Here is a 23,935-nt window from a genome sequence, read left to right as displayed (position 1 = left end):
ATAAAATATCAAACAATAAAAATTACAATTTAAAAACTCCAAAACCCAACCCTCCCACCATCATAAAAACAACGATCAACCCATAAAAAGAGATTAAACATCAAAAATTTTAAAACTATCCAATAGAAATACCTTAAAATTTCAGGCAGATTAGTGGAAGAAATGAATCTTTCTCTAGAGGAGGGAGGGATGGAGTGATGGTATCAAACAATTTTGTTGTTGGTAGCAATACAGGTATCAACAGAGGGGGGAGGCAAGTCTAATGGGTCTAATGGATCTAACCTAGTCTGGGAAGGCCTGCTTGAAGAGATCCATCTTAATAGCCTTTTTAAAGGCTTCCAAGGTGGTAATATGACGGATCTTGTCCAGCAAGTCGTTCCAGAGCCTGGGAGCGGCTGATGAGAAGGTCCTCTGAGTCACCGCTGAAAGTCTGGTCCTCTTAGGTTGTAGCAGATTTTTCCCTGATGAGCCTCTTATGCACCTATATATAGCTGGCAGAACACTGAATTGGATGATGATGATGATGATGATGATGATGATGATGATGATGATTGCACTGGGCCCTGGTTATCTGCTGGGGTTTGGTTCCAGGACCTCCATGGATAACAAAATCTGTGAATGCTCAAGTCCCATTAAATATAATGGAAAAGGAAAATGGTGTTTCTAATATAAAATGGAAAATTAAGGTTTGGAATTGGAATTTATACTTTTTAAAATATTTTCAAGCCATGGATGCTTGAATCCATGGATAAAAAAACCCGTGGCTAAGAAGAGCCAACTGTGTTGTTGTTGCTGTTGCTGCTGTTGTTGTTGTTGTTGTTGTTGTTGTTATTATTATTATTATTATTATCCTGCTCTATTCCAAAAACTGGGACTCAGGGTGGCTCACGACATTAAAAAAAACAGTACAGTTAAAGTATACAAACACTGAATTGAACCCTGGTCTCTAGGGTCATAGTGAACACTCAAACCAACACACCATCCTGCCTTTTACCCTATGTATATGAAATATAAATTAATTTCATGTTCAGACTTGATGTTTAGACTTGAAATTTAATTTTTAGATATGAGTCCCACCTCCAGGATATTTCCTTATGCATATACAAATATTCCAAAATAGTAATTAAAAAATCTAAAATCCAAATCACTTCTGGTCCCAAATATTTCGGATAAGGGCGACTCAGCCTATACATACATGGATATTTTTCAGACCTTGACCTTCACTTTCAGGCAAACCTTTTTGTGGTCTATTATGTGAGTGAACCTTCCTCCTCCACCAGGTGGCACTGTGGGCACTAAGCTGTATTTCTTTAGTCCCATTTCTTTGTGCTGCTGCTAATAGTGGATACAGTAATATTAAATGCACTTAATAAGGAATAAACACCTGATGGATCCATACACTGTCTTTGTCAAATAATAAGCAGATTCAGTCCCACTTCCACCCCCAGTTTCTTAGCAAAAGAAAAAAACAGTCCCAAATTTATGGCGGAAAAGATTTGACAGCTGAATATGCCGTCTGAATTCAAAACAGCATTAAAGACCAGTCTCTTCCAGCAGGCTTATCCAGATGATCTTTAGATTGTGAATTTTAAATCATGAATTTTAAATGTGAATTATTTTAACATGTGTATATCTTGTCCTTTTAAATTGTATGCATGTCTTCTTGATGTGTTTTAACTGATGTAGTGTGTCTGTTAATTATTGTTGTTCCCCGCCTGAATCCATGGAGAGAGGCGGGTAAGAAATAATAATAATAATAATAATAATAATAATAATAATAATAATAAAGTTTAGATGGCTCTTCCTCACCCCATTATGATGCAAAAAGTAGCTGCCTTCATTCGACAGTTTATTTCCCCATCCTTATACTTTCCAGTATTTGACAGAGGTATTACTTAGATAATACAAGGGGAGCAATGGAAAATATTAGCCCAGGATTGATAAAGGAAGGAACGGTTTTTAATATATAATTTTAAACATGTAATCATGACAGGGTGGCTTTTATATGGGGTGTGTGTTTCAGATCTGTTTTTAACTTTTGTATGTTTTTAATGTTAATTTTATACTGTTCTAACTATATGGTTTTAATTGTTTTTAAATTCTTATAAAGTCTTTTTTATTTTATTTTTCTTGTGAGCCACCTTGGACCCTTTTCTAGAAGAAGGCAGCATAAAAATGAACTAACTAAATAAATAAATACAGTTTCAGCAGGGTTGAAAATGCCCCTCTGCTTTCAATCCCAAAATGAGTTTTTTTCACATGGATATATCAAAGTGATCTAATGCTAAAATGCTCAGAACAATATCTGAGGTGCATATATAATTGTAAAACAGTGCTCCAGGCATGTCCAATGTGACCTCTTCTTACCATAGGATAATTGCAACAACCAGTGACATATATTTAGGAAGGGATTACAATGAGATAGATGTCCAGGGGCTGACACCCAGCCCCCTGTGTCTGGTTTGGTAGGAACTGGGTGGCGGTGGAACACTTCTTTGGACTAAAGCTCCCAGAATCCTCTGGGTGTTGTAGTTCAAAGCAACAACTTTTCCAGTCCTTGGGTTTAGGTTAGCCCAAGGTACTGAACAAAACCTCAGATGTTCTGCCAGCTATATATTAGGTTCATAAGAGGCTATGACTTTGGAGACTGGGTGACCCTTAGGCAAGTCACATGCTCTCAGCTTTCTAATCTAAATAACACTTTCTTTTCAAGCCACACTACTTCTAAGAGGGAGAAGCTATGGTCTGAGGAGGAGGTTTCTGCCTCCTCCTGTCTCCCCTGATTGTTGGTTATCTTGGAGAAGGCAGGCGAACTGGAAGCAACAGTGTGTAACAGAAAGAAGTGTAGGAGTAGGAGGGTCCACAGACTGGTTAAATACTTTTATTTTCCTTGCTTATAATTTAGTCTCCTTCTTGCTTGGGCATGATGACGCCAACTACTGGGGTGCATACGTAAATCACACAGTCACATGGATGGAGACAATCATGTGAGGCTTTGCTATCCTCTCTATCCAAAGCTGTGGTGATGCTTGTAGAGATGATATGTATGTGTGTATGTGCATGAAATGATGATGATGATGATGATGAGGAGGAGGAGGAGGAGGAGGATGTGATGGGATTAGGAGAAAGCCCTCCCTCAGGATGTTAGAACTTGTGCATCCTCATATAACAAGATACCCACATTTCAAATAGTCAGGACATATGCCATAGATGTTCACACAAGTCCTGTCAAACCATGGACAGCTGCAATGGCAATGGACAACTTGCTGCAGAAAAACTCATTTAATGGAGGCTTTGAAGACTCAATTTTGATTTGTGCAAATAAAGAACTGGGAGACATGAACCAACTCCAGCCTTCTGTTATGGACAGGATCATGGAAACAAGTGAAAGAGAGTTAAACTCCTCCTTTTCACCTCACATCTGCACTCATTCACAAGACTACTTCCCACAGGCTTCCCCATAGTTATATTTACATACAAAAACATAAATTAAAGAAAAGAAAAAGAAGGGAAGCCAATTGCATTCATGCAATTATCAAGAACTCAAAGCTTGGGTCTTGCTCTTTATTTAGAGCTGCAAAAAATTCTTTACCTTAAGTGCAGAATATTCTCTGCTTGCAAATATGTGGCTTTAACATTTGATCCCCTTCAGTAGTTTGCACAGTCCCTTATTATTTAATAAGTTTATATGCTACCTTTGAGGGCCTCTCAATTCATTTAAGGAAAATTGTTCAACCAATGCAAAAAATAAATAAATAAATAAATATAAAGTACAGCAGGAACAAAACAAAACTGAACTAAAGAGAACAAGTTTATAACGGAAGCACTGGCACCTTTCATAAAATGTGGAAACAAACATTTTAAGGATTAATTTAAATGTTAACAAAGATTGGACTATAGGTTCTTTCTTTCAAGAGAAGAAATCCAAAGAAAAGGGGTCAGCCCTGAAAAGACCCTGGCAATGATGCTTGCTAGTCTTTGATGGACTTGATGGTGGTCCTACAATCATTCAATATCATAAATGTACAAATATTGAAGATATTTAAAGTATTTTAAAATATATTATTGTCAAATAATGCATCAAAATACATGGTTTAATGTTTGAATTAAACTAGGTAGAGCAGGCTTCTGGAGAATAGCTTTCCACCTTCTCCATTCAGCATCTGCAGACTAAACTATAAGCAAGGAAAATAAAAGTATTAAACCTCAAGAAATAGGTATTTTTCTGGGTCAAAACCCAACTTCTCTTCAACATTGGTTCTATAATCGCAAGTGTTTGCAGTGTGGGCAGAGGGGTACAGAAAGAGGCCTCAAGAATAATGAAATCACAAATGCTTGTGAACTGGCTTTGGATGAATGTGCATTTTCCTACAAAACAACCATGTAAACATGTGGAAACATGTAACATGAGATTGTCACCGTGCATATCAAATGTCACACTAAGTGATTTTTGCCATTCTCTTTCCATTCCAATGAAACAGTTCCACTTATGAACAAGCCATAAGTCTCATGGATGAAAACATCTTTTCAATGACAAATCTACCCTGACAATCCCATTAATAGGATTAAGGTTCATTAAGGACATGTTTTGTCATATAAATCTGCCCCAAATACCCCTGGAGGTTTAAGTCTTGCACCAAAACCCAGGGCCTCTTGCACAGTAAAATCCTGAGCACATTTTCTGATAGCTATCTAATTTTTTTAAAACAGGCATCATTTTAACCAAGATTGCATTGTATTACTTGTTCTAAACTGCAAAATATAGTTACCTATTACATGCATATTCCATCCTTCTTGCAAGAAACCCAAGGCAATGTGTTGGGGGTTATTCCATTATATTCTCACAACAATCATGAGAAATAGTTTTTTGTGGGTTTTTCGGGCTATACAGCCATGTTCTAGAAGAGTTTCTTCCTGACATTTCCACTAGCTACACTCCTGTCCCCAACCATTATGAGCCTCAGTCTTCCTACAGCCAGCAAGTGGCCCTCAACAGATCAAGGGTAGAGGGAATGTTTGTCCCTCCCCAAATCAACATCTTGACCTCAAAGCAACTTCTGGATGCCATGGTACAAAGCGTGCAATTATTATGTTGTGTTTCCTACTAGTTCATTGCTCCATTTCAAGCTATAGAGCGTGGTCTGCCATAGAAATAGGATGCCAAAGGCTTAAACCTCCTTCCTGCACCCCGAGAGAACCGGTTCCTGAACCTGAGCTTTGGCCAAGTGAACCTGACAAGAGTTGACAGCTCCTGGGAAGATTTTTCCTTAACTTTTCTTTAAGTTGAGCCTTAATAAGGTGCTTGCCCATGGGCTGAAGGTTAACTCTTTTTTCCCTGCTGTTCCATTGCCTCCATGATTGTAACCCCTAAGCAATTATGAATGAAGTACCCTGAGGATTCGGTAATTGGTTACCTGAGGACATTTCTGAATGTGTTGAACTCCCTGTGGATTGTTAATTTCATTACTGCAGCTTAATTTATACAGAAGCTATAAGAGTGGAGAAAAATGTCCACGCTTTTAATAGGGCCATCACTTTGGATAAATATCTAATTCAATTTTTAAAAATAACAACTGGAGGAACCATGTCAATAGTTAACTACTAACATTCTTTTATACCAGAGGAGGGGAGCCAATTGGCTACCAGTCATTTGGGATGATAACTCTCATAATCCCTTAGCATCAGCCATGTTGGTAGGAGCTGATGAAAGTTGACATCCCAAACATCTGAAGAGCCAAAGGTTCCGGAGCTCTGTTTTACATGGATAATCTCACTTATTCTAAAACTTCATTTCACTGATTTCTTATTCTTGTATTACATGTTATCTTGGAGCAGGTCTCCGGTTTCCCTTAAGGGAAGCTTTAAAATATTTTAAATAAATATTGAATTTGTTATCGGAAAGAACACCCCACATCTTGAACTAGATTTTAACTTACTGGCTCCTGCTGTTGATGGGAAATGAACAACAATCTATAATTTTCATGGCACAGTATCATAATCTCAAATTAGAGCTATGTGTATTCCTTGATTCTGTTCAAACGCTGAATGGAAAGTCATAGGATTTGGGACTGATTGAAATCCTGGGAATATCAGCTCTGGAGAGTTTGTTGTAAAATAAATGCTCTCCAAGCTCTTTGAGTTGTGTGGATGTTCCTCTCTATAAGGCACTGTCTTTTAGGCTACATCCACACTGCAGAAGTAATCCAGTTTGACACGGTTTTAACTGGCATGGTTCTATTCTTTGGAATCTCAGGATTTGTAGTTTGTTGTGGCACCAGAGCTCTCTGACAAAGAAGGCTAAATACCTTACAAAACTATAAATCCAAGAATTCTATAGTGTTGAGCCATGGCAGTCAAAGTGGTATCAAACTGGATTATTTCTGTAGTATGGAGGCTTAATGTCACAGATAGTCAGAGGAAAAGCACATCTAGAGCCATGGAAAGTGAAAGCACACTTCTAGCGCCACAGGGAGTAAGGGACGGCACACAACTAACTCAACATTAGGAGGAACCTCCTGATAGTAAGGGCTGTTTGACAGTGGAACACACTCCCTCAGAGTGTAGTGGAGTCTCCTTCCTTAGAGGTCTTTAAACAGAGGCTGGATGGCCATCTGTCGGGGATGCTTTGATGGAGGGTTCCTGCATGGCAGGGCATTGGACTGAATGGCTCTTGTGGTCTCTTCCAACTGTACGATTCAATGATTCTATGAGTATCTCATGGCTTGGGACTGGTTCGTTGGCTGGCATCTTTTGGCAAAATAGTACCTTTCTGATCCCCTCCCAAAGTGGTCCCAACCTGAGCTGCATGTCCACCGCATGCCCTGGTGACAGGAGCAATCTGCTGCGAAACCACTGCTTCACCATTTTTCACAGTGCCTCAGATAGAATGTTCACTTATATATCACACAAAAAGAGGGAATATACCATTCAAAATAAAACGCACATTTAGAAATAGTATCTTGGGATATATCCTAGATTTAGATAATCCATACCTAAATAATTTAAGTAGAAATACTGACCCAAATCTTATTGTTAATCACTATTTGTTAACTGCTGCCAAGTAGACTTCAACTTATGGCAACTCTATGAATGAGCCAGTGTGGCGTAATGGTTTGAGTGTTGGGCTATGGCCCTGAGGACCAGGGTTCAAATCTCTGCTCTGTCATGGAAAGATGCCATAGGATGGAACTACAACACTTAAAGTGGTGTCAAACTGCATTGTTTCTACAATGTAGATGCACCTCCTGTCACCAACAGCCCTGCTCAGGTCTTGCAGATTCAGGGCTGTGGTTGCTTCCTTGATTGCATCTATCCACCTGTAATAGGGCCTTCCTCTTTTCCTACTGCTTTCTACCTTATCAAACATTCTTGTCTTTTCTTGTGAGTCATGTCTTCTCATAAATCATAAATCATAAATGATATATCCACTACATATCTTCCTATAGTGTAGAAGACTGTGGCCAGGTGAGTTCAAGGCTCCTTCCTCTCTTGTTTAGGGTTCTTAAAATTTCAATCAGATTTGCAATAAATATTATGAAAATATTTACAGTTGGCCCTCCATATCCACAGATTTATTATCCATGGAGTCAAGCATCCATGGCTTAAAAATATTAAAAATATTTTAATTCTAAAACATATTCATATATTCACAAAAGTAAACCTTGTTTTTGCCATTTTATATAAGGGACACCATTTTACTATGCCATATATAATGGATCTTGAACCTCCATGGATTTTGAATCAAATCCCAGTGGATACCAAAGACCCACTGTATTTAAATAATAAATCAATTGAAATAAATAAAAGATAGAAAGCTTACTGGCTTGTGTACCTTCAAGTTGTTTCCAACTTATGGAGAACCTATCATAGGGTTTTCTTGGCAAGTTTCCTCAGAGGGGGATTGTCATTGCCATCCTCTGAGGCTGAGAGAGTGTGACTTGCCCAAGGTCAGCCAGTGGGTTTACATGGCCAAGATGAGATTAAAACCCTGGTCTAAAGAGTCACAGTCCAACACTCAAAATAATACATTACAAACCACGACATTAGCTTGGGATGCTAATTCCTTAAGATCTTATTTAACTACTAAGATCATAAGGAATTAGCATCCCATAAAGTTAGCTGTGTCATTCAAAAGGAAAAGCATACCAGTTTGTTTCTTTTTAATTTATATTCTGTTGCATATGCTAACAACGGAGATCAAAGGCAAATGCAGCTAAATATCACTCATAATTTAAACACAATTGAACTATCATATTGAAAAACAGCAAGGAATGAGAAACACTTTAAAGCATTTAAATCATAAATGAGTGGATTTATTTATTTGTTTGTTTATTTGCATTCATGAAATCAACCTTTTAATGGAATTGTAAATTCAAATATATTTTCTAGCCAAATATTAACTTTGCCAGCAGGCATTCCCCATATATATGATAAAACTTTCTTGGCACATGCATAATGTAATTCTAATTCAGGATTGGGTGATACTTTTGTTACAATCTAGCTATGTTTTCCCTAACTGTCTTACCTAGTATGTTCATGATACAGCAAAATACAATAATTTTCCAAATCCATAAAACAGCAATACCTTTATTTGCTAACCAAAATGCATAAGATGTTTGGTTTTGGTTGGCCAATAAAGGTATCATTGTTTTGTGGATTTGGATTGTTATTGTACTTTGTCTTATCTAGTGGTTATCTCTATCTCTCTACATATCTCCATATCTCTCCGCCTCTACTGCCAAGATCCTGGTCCATGCCCTAGTGGTCTCATGACTTGATTACTGTAACGTCCTCCTGGCTGGGCTTCCTCTTTCTCACCTCCGTCCTTTAATCTCTGTCCAGCATTCAGCTGCACGCATTATCACATCCGCCCACCGCTCTGACCACATCTCTCCTGTGTTAGCATCCCTTCACTGGCTCCCCCTCCCTTTCCGCATTCAGTACAAGCTCCTGCTGTCGACGTTTAAAGCCCTCCATGGGCTGCCCCCCCTTACTTATCAGACCTTATTTCTCCTCACCTTCCCATCAGGGCCCTCCGTTCTGGTAGTCAAGGTCTGCTGTCCCAGCCCAGGATTTCCTCTGCCCCATCTCAGATTCGCCCCTTTTCACTCACTGCCCCTCACTCCTGGAACCTTCTTCCCCCGCGAGCAAGAGCCATCACTTCTTTAACCAGCTTCAAAATGGAGTTGAAGACCATCCTGTTCAGAGAAGCATTCCCAGGCATTGCATAATTGTCACTTGCTAGTTGATGTTCTTTTGATGCCTGTTTTATTGAACCATTTCCTGTATTGCTATGTACTTTATATGTATTAGCCTACTAGCCCCACCATCTTTCCCTTCTCCTTTTGTGTCATGTCTTTTCAGATTGTAAGCCTGAGGGCAGGGAACCATCTAATTAAAAAGATTGTATGTACAGCACTGTGTAAATTTACAGTGCTTTATAATTAAAGGTTAATAATAATAATAGTGGTTGATTACATTCACGTGTTCCCTAACTATTCTCTGTGACAGCAAACAAAACCACTGTTATCACTGTTTGATTTCTCTCACTGAAATCAGGGCTGACATCAAGAAGACAAAATGTAGCAGTTGCTCAAAAGTCACCTCATCAGTCAGTTGCAATGTTGCAAAACTGAAGCACAACCAAACAAGCACACATATCAGGATGCACAATACAAATGCAAAACAACCATGTGCAATGCAATTTCACATCAGTGCACATGGTGCATTAAAGTGCAGAGGCACTGTTAAGCACTTCCAAAACACTGGGCTGAATATGAATGTTCTGCATGTTCTGCATTAGACAAAAACGTCTAGCCACTTTCATAGGGGAACTTAAGCATGCAGGAAACACCAACAGGATTCCAGCCCAGATGTTAGAAGTGTTTAAGCTTGACATTAAATTATTAAAAGTATCTATCTATCTATCTATCTATCTATCTATCTATCTATCTATCTGTAATTCTAATGTTTCATTCCTGATTCCCCCTTGACCCCTCCCCATGCAGATACTGAATGTGTGTGAGATTTCCTTTTAGATCTGGAATCTGTGCGCTTTGTTCTGTTTATCAATTATCCACATGCCTCCCTCTTTCCCTACAGAGCTCAGGGCTGCTTTCATACTTAACCCAGATGGTCTCTAATCCAAATGATTTACAGCAGTGTTTTTTAAGCTGTCTGATGTGCAGGATCAGTAGGATTTTTTTCCTTCAGTATGCCTGGGACTGGCATTATATATGTGCCCACTGAATGCAATAGTTAATTTTTTCCTGGAAACTTGCTGTGGATTTGTAGCCTATAACCCCTGGACTGGCTCCAGTCCATGGACCACCACTTTGAGTTGCACTAATTTACAGGACAAAATGGGCTCAGTTTTAGAAATGGAACTACGTACATAATTTTCGTTCACATCATCTTCGGGGCCATAAGAAATACAATCCTCTACCAAGTCTTCCTGGGTGACCAAAGAATGCTGAAAGAGCATCTGTTCAAAGGGGCTATAACGGACAAAGCTCTAATACAATGGACTTTCCAAATACAGTTCCCATAATTTGTTGTCATTGAGATTAGCTGTGGCTTCTGGGAACTGAAATCCAAAACATCTGTTCTGGTGCTGGCAATTGTGGCGATGGTTCCCATGTTAGTGCTATTGTGAAATTCTTCTGGGTTTTAGTATGAACTTGAAATGAGCTATCCAAGAGGCCAAACCTTTTTGAGGTAGGGTTCAATAACTTGAATAGCTCTTTTAAACCCCAGACTGGATTCACTGGTCCACTGACATAGATGTGACCATCTGCCACAATTGACATGGGTGGTGTTTTGGATATGTATGTATGTAGCTTCTGATTTGTTGACTTCCCAAATTTAATCTGTATGCCAGATTTTCTGGACAGAGTTTTATTGTGGGTTTTTCGGGCTATGTGATCATGTTCTAGAAGTGTTTATTCCTGATGTTTCGCCTGCATCTGTGGCTGGCATCTTCAGAGAAATGGACAGACTTTGCAAATTTTCAGGGAACAAACAGCTGAAACATGGGAACAATTTCTATTGAGCTTCTCTGTTATCTGAGGTGAAGCAAAACTACTATCCATGTTGGCGAGGCTTGTCCACAATAAACTTGTGGTTTCATGTTTCTGGTGGATAAGAGAATGAAATTAATTCCTATTGTGTTAACAACCTGTCACCAGTTTAAAAGAGCTGGAAAATACCTGCTGGTGTTATGTAAACACTCATCTCTGCCAAAGGAAGCATGTGGATTACTTTGCTGTCTACACTCAGGGAGGTAGTTGAGACTGCTGCCAAGTACAGCCTGCCGAGAGAGCTAGCATGGTAAGTTATATGAATATAGGACTCGGACTCTGGGAGAGCCCAGTATAAATCTCCATATAGAGGGTTAGGCTGTGCGACTTTCTCTTTTTATTTTATACTTTGTTCATCAGCCTATGTTTGAAAATATTGTTCATTAGTCAACATGAACTATAGGATAATATGCATCTGAAAGCACAAATCCGGAACACGGAAAAGTTGTTTTTGGACTGTAGCTCCCAGAAACCAAAAGCCAGCATAGTTACTTAACTAGGATCATGCAATTGTGCAGAGGAAGTGAGTGTGTTGCAGTGGTTTAAGTGTTGGATTACAGCCCTGGAGACCATGGTTCAAATCCCTACTCAGCCACAGAGGAAGGCAATGGCAAACTCCCTCTGAATAAATCTTCCCAAGAAAACACCATTGAAAGGTGTCTTTAGGGTCACTGTAAGTCAAAAATGACTTGAAGACAACACAACAACAAGAAGAAGAAACATAATAAAATACAGTACATGTAATACTGCTGTAAATAAATTGTATGAAATGAATGTATATTTATACTAGTGTTTTTAGCTTTTATTTTGTAATGCTTATTTTGTATAGAAATTTCTGATTTCTATGTATGGATGTGAAAGCTGGACAACAGAGAAAAATGGGTAGGAAAAAAACCAAGACATTTGAGAGGTGTTGTTGTAGGAAAGTTGTATGGTTACTATGGACCACAAAAAGACAATAAATGGGTCCGAGAACAAATCAAGGCTGATGTCTACTAGAAGCCAAAATTACCGAACTAGAGCTATCATACTTTGAAGATGGCATGACACACTGGGCTGGGTTGGACACTACAGAGTGGGAAAGAGAATCCCAACTTCTGCAATGAGTTATATGTGTGTATACATAACACACACACACACACACACACACACACACACACACACACACATACACATGCGTGTACAAAACTGCAAGGTAGACTTACACTTCTGTATGTCCCTAACAGAATGCCAGCCATGATATGGCACATGTTTTTTTTCCAGATCCTACACTGGTGCTTATGGAAAGTTAAGCTTATGGGTAAGTTTTTTGTTTGTTTGTTTTGGATCAGGCCCTTCGCCAGTGCCTTGTTGTTGCGGTGGGCCTTCATTTCCAAGTTATCATGCCGCTAAGGTCATGCTTTGTTTGCCTTAGCATCACTATATCAAGAGGTTTTCTTGACAAGATTTGTTCAGAAGTGATTTGCCTTTGCCTTCCTCTGAGGCTGAGAGAGTGTGACTTGCCCAAGGTCATCCAGTGGGTTTCCATGGTCAAATGGAAATTCAAACCCTGAGCTCTCAAAGTCATAGCCCAGCATTAGCTGGCTCTACAAATCCCCATCGGCTCTTAAAGAACTTCACTTTCCAGGTGTCCTTGAGATTGGCTTGACTCTGCAGTGTGCCTATGGATCTCCCACTTAGAAAATTCCCTTCCAAAGGAAGCAAGAGGAATCTTTTCCCTGATGGAGTTCAGGAAGGCACTAAAAAGGTTACTGTTTTTTTCTGCTTGGCTTTTAATATTTTTAAATATAGGATTGAAGGTTTAAGTCTCCTCTTTTGAATGTTAAAGGCTTAGTTTTAATTTATTGCTATTTGATGAAGCTTTGTTTTGTTTGGTTATGTAAACCACTTTACGAGTCTCTTGTTAACAAGATCCAAAAGCAGTATAAACATACTTTCAAAAATATATGAAATAACGAAAAATGCACATTATTTTTCAGCCAGAAGTAGGAAGATGGTTTTGATTTTAATCCTTGTCCCCCAGCTTCATATGGATTGGAATTTTGTTTACATGAGTACTGGATTTAACTGATCATTATAATGGGAAAGGTGTTTTTAAAAATACGGTACAGTCATTCATCTGAGTGGAAGGGGCACTGCAAACATTTGAAAAAGGTGAGACAGAAAGGCTGCTGGGCTTCATATATGAATAATGTGATTCCCTGTACTTTTCTCCTGAATTCTGCTGCCTTTCAGAATTGTTGGCTGTGCAACTCCCATTATCCCCATGGCCATGCTGGCAGAGGGATAATAGGAGTTATACATCAACAAACCTGGAGGACATAAGATTGGAGAAAATCTCCTTGATATTCATTTGAAAGTTTTTTTTTTTTTTTTTTGGGGGGGGGGGTACTGTGGATACCATGGACTTCCAAAAAGACAAATAAATGGGTCCAAGAGCAAATGAAGGTTGAACATTTTCGAGAAACCAAAATGACTAAACTGAGATTATCATACCTTTGACATCGTGAGAGATGATATGACTCATTGGAAAATAATGCTTGGTAAGGTGATGACATTACAAGTGGATAGATTCTATCAAGGAGGCCATGGCCTTAAGTCTACAAGACCTGAGCAGGGCTATTGATAACAAGGTGACTTGGACAGGGTGACTTCTATTCATAGTAAAATGCAGGTTTGTAACTAACTATCATATTTCCCCCTTCTTTTTTTATGTTTATTTAGTTTTCAACATACATCATAAAACACAAATAAACCAAAAAAATATACATAAAAACATATAACATAGACAACGATGCGACTTCCTTCTACTTGGGACACTTCTTGTAGTTGTTATCTTCAGATATTTGTTTCATCTTTTAACCTTGATTTCTGCTTACTTTACAATAATTTTTCCCCTTAATTTTATAAGAATATTTGACTAAATTATCTTCTCTGGACCATCTTTTGCTATTCCTTTTGGGTAAACCTCTATTATTCCCAGTGTACATTATCCGATATTATTAGTCAACTTCCACAAACTACCCATACCTTGTACATTTATCATTTCTACATTTCCTTGCCTTTATCTAGCATATAATTCTTTACTTCCTTATTATTTCATCTTTCCACCTATTTTCTATATATTCATAAAATACAATCCAATCTTTTTTTACACTCCCTTCTATTCCCCTCATCCAACATGTCATCAAATCCATCTCCGCCATATCAAATACTCTGAATAACCGTTGTTCTATTGATGGATTTTCTTTTGTTTTCTTTTTTAAAAAACATTCAAAACTACTTTATTACAGCATGTGAGGAGGGAATTGTTTTCCAATTCCTTGCAAATGTTATCCTAGCACAGGTTAACAAATAAAAAAATGAATTTTCCATAGTTTTTTTCTTGCTTACTATCTACCATTCCTAACAAAAAGTTTTCTGGAGAGAAGGCAATTTCTGTTTTTAAATCTGTTACAACAATTTTATATATATCTTGCCAATATTATTTTGCTTCTGGACAGGTCCACCAAAGATGGAAGTACGAGCCTTTAATGTAGGAACATTTCCAACAATTAGGTTTGGTATTCTTATATATATATATATGGGCATATATATATTTTCCCCTTATGTATGATTTTTAACACCTTTACCTGATGAAGAAGCCAGTGGAGCTTTGAATGCTTGCAATATGTATTTTGTGCATTTTGGTTGTCCAATAAAGGTATCACTGTTGTGTGGATTTTGTATGTCATAGTACTTTACTACATGGCCCCACTGTGGGAAAAAGAGGAGGGGAAGTATGGCTTATAAGGGCAGGTGTGGATTTTGATCAGTGTATAATTAAAATAGAATTCTGATCTACACAACTACCAGAAAAATAAGTTGCATAAATCTAACTTTGTTGCTGTTGTTGTGTGCCTGCAAGTCATTTCTGACTTATGATGATCCCAAGGCAAACATGTCACTGGGATTGCTTGGCAGAATTTGTTCAAAGGCAGTTTGCCCTTGTTTTTCTCTGAGGCTGAGAGTGTGACTCGTCACCCGCTGAATTTCCATGACCGACTGGGGATTCAAACCCTGCTCTCCCAGTGTCCAACGTTTAAACCACTATACCATGCTGGCTCTCTACGTCTGACTTATGCCATCCTAATTCACTAAAAAACATCCCAGCTGGTGATTATAAAGAGGTAATTATTTATGGTTCACCTCTTCATGACTAAAATATATGCAGCATTATAAATGCATCACTCACACTTGAACAAATAGGTCACAATTGAACTTGTAGTGTTTGGGGGTGGGTTTCTTTTAATTTGCTTGATTTTATTTTACAGCGGACCCTTGGTATCTGCTGGGGTTTGGTTTCAGGACCCCCTGTGAAACTGTGGATGCTCAAGTCCTATTATATACAATGGCATAGTGACATGGTGACCCTTATATAAAATGGCAAAAACAAGGCTTGCTTTTGGCATTTATATATCTTTAAAATACTTTCAAGACATGGATGGTTGAATCTGTGCATAAGGAATCCATGGATAGAGAGGGATATAGAGGGAAGTGTTATTATATTTTTTTAACCTAAGAAACAAAAAAGGATAACATGAAGGGAACCAAAAAGCAAGAATGGATTAACCAGAGGCAAGTGATATGTGAAATCTTGCCCTTCTCAGCAGATTTGGGCAAAGCAAATCACTGCAGCATCTCCTAGCTTGTGTGTTCTTTCTCTTTAATAACTTTTGCCATCTTGACCACACTTGACCACATGTGTCCCAGTTGTCATCTATGAAATGTTGGAGGGTATGTGTTAAGGGATTATGGGAGCTATAATCCAAAACATCTGGAGGGTTAAAGGTTCTCCTTGCCTGCTCGACACAACAGTTGTGTCTTCAAGTTATTACTGATGTATGGTGACTCTAAGGCAAATCTATCACAGGGTTTTCTTGGTAAGATTTATTCAGAACAGAAGGGGTTTGCCTATGCCTTCATCTGAGGCTAAAAAAGTGTGACTTGTTCAGTGGGTATCCATTTCCAAATAGAGAGTTGTAGTCCAGTCCACAAACCACTACACCGCACTGGATCCCTCTGCACAACTGCAGGATCCTAATTAAATGACCACACTGGGTGTGGGATTTTGGGAGCTATAGAAACAACTTTTCCAGGCTCTGGATCTGTGCTTTTTGATGCCTATAAGCCTATAATACAGGTTGACCAATATTTTCTGATCATAAGCTGAAATACTAAAAGGGTTTTGATACTGATGAACTGAGTACAAAATAAAGATAGAAAGTAACACAGCCTAACCTTCTATACTTAGATTCTATACTTAGATTCTAAGTCCAGCTGTTAAGACCTAATAACCAAGCTGTAACTCTGCCATGCCTTTCAGCTGCAGACTGTTGTCACGCAATGTTCTGGCCTGGTGATATGAAATGCTTCAAACTTATATAAAGCAAGAAATGTCTTGTTAAATGGCAGCAGCTTCAGAATAGCCTTGGTGTTCCTTTTTCCAGTTTCCACTAATGTTAAGCCATTCCTTTTAAAACAATCTCAGGCATTATTTTCTTCATTAATGAAAGACAGAATTATAAACCTGGACAGAAAAAAGAGTCTCATGGCATCTTAGAGACTTACAAATATTTAGTTATGTAAGATTTTTGGACTATAGTATACTTCACTGAATGTATGGACTGTAATCCTGAGTTACAGGTATATACAAATAATTGGAAAACTACCCAGGCAATTTCCCAGGTCACTCAGCTCATAATGCATGGCTCTAAGGACCTCCCAGAGCTGGATATTTAAGGAGGGTGCCAGCTCCAGAGATTTGTACAAAGCAACAGTAGCCTTCTAGTATGGCAGGAGCCCTTCAACGATGTTGAGAAGTTCCATATTTGCTGCTTCTGGTGCTTCACAACCTTAGGCAACCACATAAATTCAACTAATTGGAAGCCTGGGGTATAATAATAATAATAATAATAATAATAGGAATAGGAATAATAATTTTCCTCCCCAAGCATCAAGGTGGGCTACAACACCAACTAAAATACAATCTATAACTAACCATTATGAACATAAAATCTTATGTTTCATAAATTATGTTTTATAAGTTTGATCTTAGAATTCAAAGATGTGAAGATATTCAAAGAGATAAAATATTCCATGTTAGTCTGGAAAATCAATATGCAGAGGGATCTTGTAGCAACTTTGAGACTAACTGAATCTAAAATATGCAAATGACACCATGATGCTACCAGAAAATATCAGAGATATGGAAAGATTATTGAGGGAGGTGAAGGCAAAAAGTGCAATGTCAGGTTTGCAGCTGAACAAAATTTATGACCAGAGATGATCTACCTAATTTTAAAGTAGCTGATGAAGATATTGAAATAGTTCAAGATTTTCCATTCTTAGGCTCAGTCATCAATCAGAGTGGAGACTGCAGTCAAGAAATCAGAAGAAGACTAGGACTTGGAAGGGCAGGTAAGAAGGAACTAGACACGATCCTGAAGTTTAGATATATCGTTAAATACAATATTAGGATTGTCCATGCCATTGTTTTCCCCATTTCTATGTATGTGTGTGAAAGCTGGACAGTGAAGAAAGCTGATAGGAAAAGAAATTAATTCATTTGACATGTGGTGCTGGAGAAGAGTCCTGAGTATAATGTGGAAGACTAAAAAAATAACCCAACAGATGGGTCCCAGAGCAAATCAGGCCGGAACTCTAGAAATTCAATCCTAGAAGCAAAGATTACTAAACTGAGGTTGTCATGTTTTGGCTGTATCATGAGAAGAAAGGGCTCACTAGAAAATACTATAATGCTTGATTATAGTGGAGGGCAATAGGAAAAGAGGAAGATTGTATTTCAGATGGATAGTCTCAATCAGAGAAGCCACAGCTATGAGGCTGCAGGAGCTGAGTAGGGTGGTTGAAGACAAAGTGACTTGTAGGTCTCTCATCCATAGGGTCGCCGTAGGTCAAAGTCAATTTGGAAGCAGTTAACAACAAAAAATTTGCATTGGTCTGGGGGCAAAGGTGGAATATAAATGAATATATGAATAACAACACCAACAACCTTATCTTGCTTTTAAAAAGTTTCTTACCTTTGGAAGTCTATACTTCTCTCGCATATGAACCCTCAGTACAGCTCTCTCAGCCTTTTTTTGTGCAAAGGCTGCATCTCTCTCCATCCTGAAAGCAGAAAGAAAGTGTTCTGTAATCATAAATTGAATATCCTACCTGCGTGCCCCTGAACTTTCTGTGATGTACTGGCTGCTAAGGGTGTATCTGTACTATACAGTTATAGCTGTTTGATACTGCTTTAACTGCTGTGCAACTATCTATAGAATCCTAACATCTGTAGTAAGATGAGTTCCTTAGAATTCCTCACCTTGGAGGAGTGGGCTAGAGCTCTCCAGAAGACAATTCTGCATGTTTCGCCAAACTAGAGATCCCAGGATCCCTGAGGATGGGGCTAATTGCAGTGTCAGACTGCAATAACAGTGTAGTAGAGATACATTCATGGAGGTCTCATAAGCCATCTAATCCAACCTGTGAATTGAAGCATTAAAAACAGAGGTAGATCACTTCTAAGAGATGACTCTCCAGACTCTGCTTAAAGGCCTCCTGAAAAGATCCACTTAAAGAGCTGCTCTTCATTGTCTAACTACTCTTGCCATTAAGATGTTTATCCTAATGTTCAGCCAAAAACAACCTTCTTAAACCTGGCTTTACTCCATGACATCTTTGAACAATTTTCAGGGCCTCCGTGGGACCAGTCACTACCACTTGCCCTGTATTTTCTTTTGAGAATGTCTCTTGAGCTGAAAGCTTTCATTTTAATTTTTCACAACTCCCCCACAGTGAGGTTACATTGTACATTACATCCCAGTAAGGTATAGTAATATAGGAAGAGGCCCTTCACCATAGATGGCTTTTCTCTCCAGGCCAGCTCAGATCTGGACCAAGCCTTGCCTCTTGGCAAAACCCAGCCCAAGAGAAGTAATCCTGCCCTCCAGGGATGAAAGTATTTGTTGTCTTCTGCGAGAAAGACCTTCAGATATGTAAACAGCATCTTTATGCCTCCACCTCAGAGCTAACTAAAGGCTATATTATATGTATTAGAATTAAGAGACATAGGTTAACACTGTCTATTGAGGACACTCAGCCAGTTTATCACATTTCTTTTCTGGTTCCTAGCCTGCACACACCAGCAGTAGTGTTGTAGTGGTTCGAAGGTTAGACTATGCCTATGGAGACCAGAGTTTGAATCCCGCTGGGTGACCTTGGGCAAGTCACAGTCTCTGAGCCTCAAAGGGTGGCAATGGCAAACTCCCTCTGAAGAAATATTGCCAAGAAAACCCTGTGATGGGGTCTCCATAAGTTGGAAATGACTTGAGGGCACATCACCACCGCCACTACACACCATATTCCAAAACTCCCTCCACCATTCATATGGTCATCTACCCACCCTAGCATTAGGTAACATCTTTCCTCCTGCCTTCGTCCTTCAGTGGCCATAGTTAAAATAGAACTTGTCACCTCATCACCATACCCACAAGTTTTGTATTTCTGTGGCTATTCATACTGCCTGATTACAAAGGTCTTTCCTGGGGACCAGTTTACTCCATGCAACTGAGGAAGTAGACCAAGTCTACAAAAGCTTATGCTACAATTTGTTTTGCAAAGTTAGTCTCAAAGTTGCCACAGGATCCCTTTACATACTGACATTATATGTAGTGCAGAGTTTAGTATCTCTCTTTCTTGCTGTCTTTTTTAAACATGGGCCCAGTTGGCTTGGGATCAGCACACATGAGTGTGATAGATACTGTGGAACTAGTGGTCATATCCTCTAACGTTTCACAGCTGAACACTGGGACACATGTGATAAGGCAACATTCCAGTGTAGTCATGATGGCAAACATTATTAATGAGGAAGAACAGGCAAGCTAAGAGATGCTGCAGCAGTTTGCTTTTGCCTGAGCCTACAGGGAAGGGCAAGTTTCCACCCTTTCCTATCTCCTCCATTGAACTGAGAGCAAACTACTTTTGCACTTTGAAATTGCAACAAGTGAAGTAAGTCAAGGGACAAAGCGAGAAAATGAGAGGCGAGAAACTGGCACATTTTAAAAACAAATGAAAATTGGGATTGTCTCTGTGAAATTGGGACAGTTGGATGGTACAGGAGGCTTCCTTCCAGGTCAATGGAATAGTGAGTCCAAAGTTTATTCTGGCCTATAAGGGAATTATCCAAAAAGCTGCACTTATTTTGGGGATACATATCAATATCTTGGATCGTACGTTGGATAGTTCAGATTTAAACCCAAAGCAGATTCACCACTTAACTGATATAGAAGCTACCAGTCATTGCTAGATAGATTTATCCTCTACCCCAGTTTCTATTCAACTTCCCCCCAAAGTGGAGCCTTAAAACAAACAAAAATGCCTCCATGGCGGAATTTTAGTTTAAAACGCTTGTGGTGATTTAGTGTAATATTTAGCTGAGACTAAGCATGATCAGTTCCTGCAACCTTTCTGCACAGGACTTATTTTCTATGTTAGTAGTTATAATAATGTATTCTTCTGTTTAAAATGCACACTTCCTCAAAAGTATGCCTCAGGGAATGCTCTGAATACAGTGGGAGATACATATGATTGCACTACATGGTCCTTTTATTATTCATTTGTTTATTTATTGGTAATATATATAAACCCCTTTCCTGCCCAGCAGGTCTTGAAATGGGATACACAATAAAATGGTAGTATAAAAACAATGAGCCAGAGTGCCATAGTGATTTTAGCATTGGACTATGACTCTGGAAACCAGGGTTCAAATCTTGGCTCAGCCATAGAAACCCACTGACTGACCTTGGCCAAGCCACACTCTCTCAGCCTGAGAAGATGGCCATGGCAAAACTCATCAGAACAAATCTTGCCAAGAAAAACCCTATGATAGGGTTGCCTTAGGGTAGCCATAAGTCGAAAATGACTTGAGGGCGTTCAACAACAATAAGAACAAAGCACAATTAAAAACTGTTTTAAAAAAGCCAAAGGTTTTACAAAGCTAAAAGTAAAATAATATAGTCTAAGATTCTGCACCACAGTCTACATCTCTTACTTTAAGAATCCATAGCTACACTTCAAAATGCAACAATTCCCCATTAGGGGATTGTGAAAATGTGCATCTTGGCACCAGCAAGAATATTTCAATATGCATCAGGTGCTACTGATGCACACCCGATACTCGACATGTGCATTGGGCACTTTTGTTGTGCTCTGGCATGTGGCAATGCCCAGACGAACATCAGGAGTGGCCCAACGTGCATCAATGCCCATTGCACAATGAAGACATGGTGCTCCAGTCACTCAACTGGCTACCATTGCACAAGAGATACATTGTACATTGTAACATCATGGCAACCCTGGTCTAGGTGAATATGGACATTGTGAAACAAATCACTTTTGTTTCCTGCACATATAAACCCACTTATGAAGAAGTCCTGTTCTGAATCCCATCAACAGGTTTTACATACACACAGAGAAGTTCAGTAAGGTTAGAAAACTGTTCCACAGTGGAGAGATACTGTGAGAAAAAAAGATCTGCTTGCTGTGTTCACCAGCTACACATCTTGGTTTGGCAAGACATGAAGCAGGGTCATAAATCTGTATGAAAAGAGGCAAATTGAATATTGTAATCTGGGGCTGGCAGGGATCCCTTATTTGAAGATTGGAAAGCTTTACCTTTTATAGAGATAACCCCAAATCCCATATTTTCAGGGGTCTTTATAAAGACATTTTTGAGGTCTTCATACAGACAGAAATATGTGGTTCATGTCAAAATCCTGAGTCAAAATCCTTCTGCACCCAGAAAACCCACTGTTTACCTTTCAGCAAGTTACTTTCACTTTGCAGCATCACCTATTTCACAGTGCTGGGATGACCTCTTGTCTACTGTCATCATAAACAGAAATTGATTTACTCACTGTTGTGTAAACTTTTAACTAGCCCTACTTTTAACTTTCTATACCTTCCACTTAGGAATAGGAGAGAAATGTGTCAGCAGTTTCACACTTTAAAAACTTGAACACTTAAAAAAAAAACAGTTATAAAATGAAAACTGATGCATTTGGAAATATACATAAAAATATATATGCCCTTTTCATGCAATCTTTTTATTTTAAACAACCACAAAGTTCAGGATAAATTTCAGTCTTGGAAGAACTGAAAACTGAAACCAAAACAGACAGTTTCATCCATGCATCTCAACTGTCAAGCCAGCACCAAATATTTCTAGTGAATGTACAGACAGAGCTGTTCAAAACTAGCGCTGCAGATCCTGCTAATATATGCAAAATCTGTAAAGCATGCTGAAGACCATCCAAGTATATTTCTGAAGTGTTCCTTCTTGCCTCCTCCAATCCCATTTGCACTGACCCTTTTGCTCAGCTGCAACCCCTTCCCCTTGCTGACAGGCACTGAATAACCCAATGAAGCAAAAATCCAGTATTCTATCCCATCTATTCAGGTGACAGTTGTCTTGACATTGAACCAAACCACCAGCTTGGTATAGCTTCTTTCAAGTGCTGATTCTTGTGAGTGGTCCTGACTGTGTAGGATGGATTGTACCACCTCAGAGTGCAGCATCATACTTTTGGATGATTTTCTAAGGGTCAGCCCTAAAGTTAGGCAGAGTGAGGCAGCCAATTCTGAGGGCACATGCCAAGGGTGACAAACAAGAACAAAGAAGACAGAGCTGTATCTGCCTGGATGCCATATACACTGTGCTGTACCCATCAACCAGCTTGAAACCCACTGTCAGTGGCATCACTAGGGTTGGTGCCACCTGGTGTGTCATCTGATGTGTTAACTCATGGTGCCACCCTTCTCCCATACCATACAGAATCCTTGGTAATGTTTTTTGTACTATTGCCTCAGATGCTGCTGCAAATAACCACACATAACAACAAGTTTGGAAGAAAGGCCACAACTTTATTAGCAAGCAATTGGTAAGGGTTGGCACCAAGCAAGAGGTCAGGATCTGCGAAATCAAACAACCCCACGGTTGTCTGATTATCCAAAAACCTGGCACCCACCAGGCGCTTGGGATGACCTAGGGGCTAATGAACACAACTTGACCGCAAAACATGCCATGTGTTCACATATTCACTAAGCCCCAGTCACCGGGAGGCGCTCCCGCGTTATGGCCCCCGCAATGGCCATACACCTGCCCTATTCGCCCCCGGGTACCTATTGACTCCCAACCAGAGATCCTGGCCTATGCTGCCGCCCCAAGTTGTGACAAAAACCCCACAAAACAGTGGTGGGTGGGTGGGGGAAGCTGCCCCTGTCTTCCTCCCTTCCTAGCTTGGCTCCACACCATGCGAAGCCAAGCGCCGACTAGGGGACGGGGCCTGCAGCACGGCCTTATATAGGCCTAAGCCCCGCCCCCACAACGTGTGCTGCGGAACTCCTGCGGAACTCCTCCTCCAAGGCAGCCCAACCAATGGGCTGCCCTGGAGGACTGGAAGCTCCGCACCACTGAGCCCGACTCCCAGAGTGTCGCGAGGCGGAAGGACTGCCCCTTCCGCCCCGCGCACCAATGGGGAGCCGCCATTGGTTTTTGCCGCCTCTAGTTTTTGCCGCCTCTAGTGGCAAAACGGTCTGCCCAGCTAGCTGGGGACCGTTTTTTGTCATTCCTGTTTATCACTGAATGTAATGCCAATAATTGTGAAATCAGTTACAGAAATAACTAGAAAAATTAAACTTATACCCTTAAATTACAATATCATATGCACAGCCTAAAAGTATTTACATGTACATAAATAGTTTCATGTGGTTAAAGCAAAAATTTGGTGAGTTGTGATGTTTTAAAAGAACAT

The 23,935-nt window shown here is 39.5% G+C and overlaps 1 protein-coding gene across 1 annotated transcript in view; it reads right to left on the bottom strand.

Annotated features, from left to right (window-relative positions):
• CPLX4 (complexin 4) overlaps positions 1-23,935 on the bottom strand; it is a 42,355-nt gene that overhangs the window by 7,904 nt on the left and 10,516 nt on the right. Inside the window, exon 2 of the mRNA XM_089496968.1 lies at positions 18,161-18,248. Coding sequence (XP_089353094.1) covers positions 18,161-18,248 — 88 coding nt within the window. The remainder of the gene's footprint in view (positions 1-18,160; positions 18,249-23,935) is intronic.

The sequence above is a fragment of the Sceloporus occidentalis genome, unplaced genomic scaffold, assembly GCF_023333645.1.
Source record: "Sceloporus occidentalis isolate IW3139 unplaced genomic scaffold, rSceOcc1.0.p SCAF_1, whole genome shotgun sequence".
Classification (NCBI taxonomy): Eukaryota; Metazoa; Chordata; class Lepidosauria; order Squamata; family Phrynosomatidae; genus Sceloporus; species Sceloporus occidentalis.
Note: the sequence above shows the minus strand (reverse complement) of the source record. Positions and strands in the feature narration are given on the sequence as shown.